The sequence below is a fragment of the Teleopsis dalmanni genome, chromosome 2 (genome assembly GCF_002237135.1).
Source record: "Teleopsis dalmanni isolate 2A chromosome 2, ASM223713v2, whole genome shotgun sequence".
Taxonomy (NCBI): domain Eukaryota; kingdom Metazoa; phylum Arthropoda; class Insecta; order Diptera; family Diopsidae; genus Teleopsis; species Teleopsis dalmanni.
The window spans coordinates 223,937,643-223,944,294 of NC_051847.1; the positions used below are offsets into that span (position 1 = coordinate 223,937,643).

The 6,652-nt window shown below is 29.1% G+C and overlaps 1 protein-coding gene across 1 annotated transcript; it reads right to left on the reverse strand.

Moving 5' to 3' along the window:
* Positions 1–303: 303 nt before the first annotated feature.
* LOC119676836 lies at positions 304–6,302 on the reverse strand. Its single transcript, XM_038088095.1, has 4 exons — positions 6,287–6,302; positions 2,196–2,231; positions 2,026–2,126; positions 304–678 (listed from the first exon to the last, which is right to left on the reverse strand). The coding sequence occupies exons 1-4, from the start codon at positions 6,300–6,302 to the stop codon at positions 304–306; spliced, it is 528 nt and encodes a 175-aa protein (XP_037944023.1).
* Positions 6,303–6,652: the final 350 nt, after the last annotated feature.

The following is a 6,652-nucleotide window of genomic DNA, read 5'->3' on the forward strand; positions in this document are numbered from 1 at the left end:
ATTACAGATAATTACTTATAATATACACATTTAAAGTTTAAGTAATTTTTTATTATTATTAAGCAGCATGCGATGTTATTCGTTTCAGTAGTTGATAGTAATTGAGGCATATTAAAAACTTTTAGAATTTTAATATTTTTTTATATATTATAAATATCGTTAACATTAGTACTTGTATATAATAATTATAATAATTATAATTTCATTTTATATATAGGATAAGCATATTTATTACAGAAAATAATAAACAAACTCAACACGCTTGAGTTGAAGTATGGTGAGTTTGCATTTGAAATCAATAATTTAGTTGAAATCATAATATGCGTTGTCCTCTGCACCGATTTGTGTGTTGGCACGCTGCGCGGCTTCTAACTGTTGCAGAAAATTATTGCCCTCGGCATTTATAGGTAGTTTTCCGAATGATTTGAAGTTATAGAAGGGCATCCTATGCCATCTCTCAGGGTTTTGGTTTTCCTCATCGTGTTCGGACGCTGCATCGTTTTTAAATTGTTTCGTTTTCTTATTAAAATTTCGACTTTGTTGACGGAAGTTTGAATTTTGCTGTAATATATTTTTTATTTTGACTTTATCGTTTAAGTTTTCGGGTACTAATTCATCACTAGACAATGGTGAGTTTTCAATTGAAGGTGGTAATTCTTCGAGATTGTCATAAATCGCCTATAAATAAATACAATATATAAAATTTTATTGTTTTTATATAATATAAACATCGTTAGTATTAATATTTGTATATAATAAATATAAGTTTATATTCTATATAGTATAAATATACACTTATTGCAGAAAATAATGAACAAATTCAACATATTTGAGTTCAAAAACTTACACATATATACTACATATATACGAGTATTACGAACTGAACAAATGGTTCAGAAAATCGAATTACTGAAATGAATCACTATTCAAAAATATACGCTTCAAGACTCTCTTATATAATGTCTTACAAGTAGCGACGACTTATATAACATACGCACTGAACTAAGATATTTTTAGACATTAGATATTCTTAATTCTAACTTATAATATGTTTTATATGTATTATATACATGCTTTATTCTATCAATATGCTCAATTTATATATAGAACGGAATTTATTTAATTAGTATTTCAGAATGAAATTTTAAGAATTATAAACAATGGAGCTACCTGCAAGATACTGCACAATGAAGTGTGCTAAAATTATATATCCATCTAGACTACTAGATAAACATTTTACCTATTCTTTGTATTTCTTCATTCATGTGCAACTAATTGAAATTGAATAAAGCCTATAAGCTAAATTGATAGATCTAGAATCTGGTGATTACCTAAAGTTTATCACGTACAGAAACAGTCTTATGCAGTCATTAATAATAAATATTAGTTTGGAGTATAAGAACATGGATCTACGAATTAGCATCTGGTAAGGTAGCTCACTCAGAATAACTGCTAGTAACGCAATCCATGATTAAAGGAAATATATTGATATATTACTTCAACTTAAGTTCGTATAATAACTGATATTAAAAAAAGCTTACAAAATGCATAAAGGACGTTTGCAAATCTTAGGAATGCAAACTTAGGAAATTTTTAATATGTGAGTCAAGTCAAACCTATTCTTGAATCGAAAACCTGTTTCTCGACCTGTTACTGTCTTTTATAAATTGCTGATTTATCCCACGCTAAATATGTGATAAAGTCCAAAATTAAATTAATTTTATTATATTATATTAAAAACCCACACAATATTATGTTAAATTTATTAAGAATAAAAATCAGTATAGTAATACTTTGATATATCCAATTTCATTAGTTATGTTACTATATCAATTTGCAAATTTAAAACAGTAATGTTATGGCAAGGTCTCACGGTATTCGTATATATATCAAATCATAAATTCTAACCTAAGGAGGAAAATAATTTTTATATATATACACTGGGAAAAAACTTAAAACAATTGAAAGGAAAACAAATAAAACCGTTAATAATTTTTATTATATCGTAAACCCTTTCTTACTCACCTTGCCTAAAACTTCACCATTTGTTTTCGCACCGTTAAATTCGCCGTTAGCCATATTTACCGCTGTGTTGAATGATTTACTGCCAGAGCGCTTACCATGTGCTGAAAAAAAATAAATTTTAAAGCATTTTAGCATTGAGGCAGGTTCAGTTCTATTCAGTTCTAACTTACCACCCCAACAGGAGTGTCCATACTCCAAACAGGAACCTAAAAGAACGAAACATTTTTTAAAGTTTTTGAAAAGTATTTTTAAATTGTTTTTAAATAAACGAAATTAATTTAGCTCACAACTGCATTTATGCAATATGTAAACTCTCCACAAATCCAAGCTCATAAATAACAATTTGATAAAAACTTTTTTAATGCCGTTCCGAAGCCTTGCATGAGCCAACACTAAGCGCGTTTCCTTCAACCATGGAGGAGGCAATGCTTGTGTGCATAACTTATTTAAATGGTTTTTACCACAAGTTGATGTTCTGGTTAAAAGGTATTTAAACTTAATTTTATAAATTTTTTTAAATGAGAGTATGTGGAGTAGGAGTACGACTAAAAGTTGGAATATGTTAAAATATAGAGTTTATATAAATTTATTGCTTTTGGTGAAATTCATTCAAATTGGTTTTTTTTTTATTATATGAATACCTTCGTAGTTAATATATAGCAAATATCTACTCTATGCATAAGGTTCTCTACATAAGGAAGAATATATAAATCATGCAACACATAATGCCTCTATAAACAGAATAGTATTGAAATTTTAAAATTAAAAATAAAAAATGTAATTAATTAATCCAATTATTCTACGGCTGGTTTATGATTTCGTTTTAATATAAACACAGCAAGTGAATTTGTTAGTGAAGTTTCACAGCAAATTAACAAAACTCCAAGTTTAAACATATAAGTCAAATACGGCCTTGGGTCAGTTGGCTAACGTACGCTGACTCTGAGCTTTAAATTTGTCAGGGTACGAGTTCAACCCTTGGTACTTGCAGTCTCAAAAAATTATTTACGACTAATTAAATATAAGAAATAATTCTAGGACCACTGATGATGGGTATTTGTCAATACTCAAAACAGTATGGTCAGCCAAAAATGCAATTAATTAAAATAATATAAAATGAATTTTTGTTGTTGTAGTTCACTATTGTTTGAAAAAACCACTTTAGCAAATATCTACTCTAATCCACAAGTTAGTTAAATACTTTAAATGTAGACTTGAAATTTTCATTCTTAAAAGCCCCTTAGCCATTTATATTCTATGGTCGCTAAAGTAATCCATATAGTATATATAATATGACCATTTCCTGTTTATACTGTATGTAAACGTACTATTTTATTCACACAAAGGTATCTACAGTACAGACTTGTGTTATCCTTTTCGCTATAAAACAAACAATCGCAACAGGTTTTACTTTCTCTGAATTGAAATGTCGCAAAAGAAATTCGTGGGTAGAGCGCAAAAAAATGACAAATGGTCCATTACAGCTTGAAAGCCACTAATGTGACCTTTAAGCAAAATATATGAAAAATTGTATAGTTAACCTAATGGACCAAAAGTGCAATGTAAAAATAGTGAAGTGTTAGTAAAAAATAATAAGAGACTGCTGCGAGTAGAATAAAGACTGTACAACGACATTACAACAATATCTGAAAAAAGTAATAGAACATTTATTTAAATTTTAAATCTTAATGCAACATTATTTCTATATAGTAATAAAAAATACAGTAAGATTAAAGCATGACTCATAATTAAGCAAATGAAAATATGCATGCAGTAGAAAATGCGATTTCTACAAAACGTTATTATTAGAAAGGTAAAGAAATATAGTCAGAAATGTTTTGAACCAGTAATATAATAGTAGTAATAGTAGCTTGCCATTTTACCTTAAATCACTTAATAGGTGTTGGCCTTGGCAGAAAGGAATTACACCGAAAATCATTATTGAGTGTTTGAATTGGGATGATTAGTTTTTCCCTCTAAAAACAGGGTAAAACATGAAGCCTTAAGTGTTATCAGGAAAGCAAAGACTATAATTTAATTGTGGCGCCAATGAAGAAAAAAAAATAGCCATATCATGATACGCAAATCAGTCTATTCTTTTTTGGGTAATGAAACTGATGATAAACTCAGAAAAACAAATTTAGGCATGCAGTTCTACAGGTCGTAGCTTTGTGGAGTTAGCTAATATGAAGTTATTTCATTAATTTATGATGAGATAAGGATAAACATAGCTATTAGCATGTGATTTCAAGCATTCGTTAAGAATATTAATAATTTCAATATTTGTCTTATAAAAGGAGACCCTTCTTCAGTATGACAAAGCTGTTATCACTAGCGATTTATCTAATGACTTATCTGCGCTGTTATCTCAATAAAATAAAACCATAACATGTTCATTTCTCTTCTGATAATATATTGTTTCGATTTAAAAGAAAGTCGTCTTAAGACAATGAACCGAAATATGACACATTATAAAATTCCCACTGGTACTCTTTGAATTCAAATATCTTAGACTTTAGTATTGTTCATAGATTCCATGACACTTCTTTTAAGGAGCTAACCTAATTGGTTACGATAGACGAAGTTTTATATGGACCTGCCACTCGTGATATCACATTTATATATACTCCCTAATAGTAATACTCTAAATAGTATTAGAATAGTTTTTAATTGATTTTACTCCATTCTGTTTTAAATATATATGACTATTAAACTGGTTATCTCACTTATACATTTAAGTGTTGCTTGGTCAATAGTTAATACTAGTTGCATTATTGTTATTATAACTATTAACCTTAATAGATAATATGATCTGTGAGATCTATTTTACTAAGTTTCAATTTTACAAATTATGTTTCAACTGATCACATTTCTCGACAATCACAGGTCCACCGATCATACAAGATGGACTAAATTTTCACTTAATATTCCACAGAACCTGCAGAACATCTGTGTTATTTTTAAAAGTTGATATATTTTTAAAAGTTGTTATGTTACTTAGCAGAAACCTATCAACTTAATAAACAGATAATTAATATATGAAACTTTGATCTCAGCATAGCACAAAAAAGTTTCGAACTATATAGATTAGAACCCATTTAAAGAATTCAGTCTACAAATAATTTGGAAGATTATCTTTTAACATTATTTACCCATAACAAATGTTTAAAAATAATATAAAATAGTTTTTGTATTTTTGAAAAATGAAAAACTACTTCCAACACCCAATGAAGTAAATAATCACTCTTCACCAATGCGTGGTACACTACGGTACTCAGAATAATCACTTTGAGGATAAAAATAGCTACATACAAAATGTACGGGAACAATGACTGAGGTGTCTTCAAAGTATTATCGCGCTACATGGACATGTGTGTGTATGTATGTATTCATGATGCATACAAAAAGAGATATATCACAAAAAAAAGATGAAAGTATCCTTTGTTAGTTTAAATAAAAGAATAACACATGTGGCTTAAAAATAGTAAGCAATCCGAGAGATTATTAAAGGGACGTTGAAGCGTATGCATCGCACGTATCAGGTGGCTGCACATTCGACATGGGAATGAAATTAAATACTGTATACTTCAGCACTCCAGCACTCCAGCAAGGATGACGGGTACACAAATTCAGATTGCGTATTTACATAAGTTAAATATTGAAAAAATAAAAATAAAAAACTTGATTGATTTCTAAATGTTCAAAAGAAATTATAATTTCTTATTTCATTTTCTACTTTTGGCAAAATCGCTGCAGGCTCATTCAAATAAATTTAGGAATGCTTCGGAGGGAAAGCTTCGGAGGGATAATAATCATTAGTGCTGCTTACTGGCAGCAATGCGCAACAAGTTAATACGTCATATCAATGTCAGAGATGGTGTTCTGAACGCTTATCGTGACGTATTAAATGTGGGCTAGTTTGTGTGAATAATGACGGTTATTAGTCCAATCACATAATCCTATGCTGAATTGGCTAACAACTTAACAGTGCCATTAAATAATCATTAACTCCAAATGCCGCAATCAGAACTTAATAAGAGCCAATAATGAGATAATAGACACATTGAAAGAGTAAACAATAGTTAACATATCCTCGTAGTAAAGGACAACTTACCTTTAGAAATGCACACATACATTCCTGCTTCAATGAATAGCTCGTTTTATCTTTAATATATCCTATAATGTTTTTACTGCATTTTCCCAATCAAGTGGAATTTTTATTGGACACTTTTATGAGGCACTCAAAATGCTAATTTATTACCTTTGTTTGTTGTCATTCTGAATATTTTATTGCAATTAGATACTTAATTAAAAAGAATAGTAAGTACATAGTAATTAGTCATGTTTGTTATAAAATTTACAAAGCTGACTGTATGGAATGTGCATTTAATAAATTACAAAAAACGCAATAAAAGTTTCTGCTTTCGACTTTAGACTTTTTTGTTCCAAACTGAAGTAAAATTTTTTAAATCTCAGTTAAGATTACAGTTATATATATGTATATATAGATACTATTCTATTTAACGTTATTAAAGTTATTAGTATTTAGTATGATTTTCCTAAAAGTGAAACTACAACACTTTCAACGACTTACGTGAACTGTCTTAGGGGCTGCTGCGACTGCGAC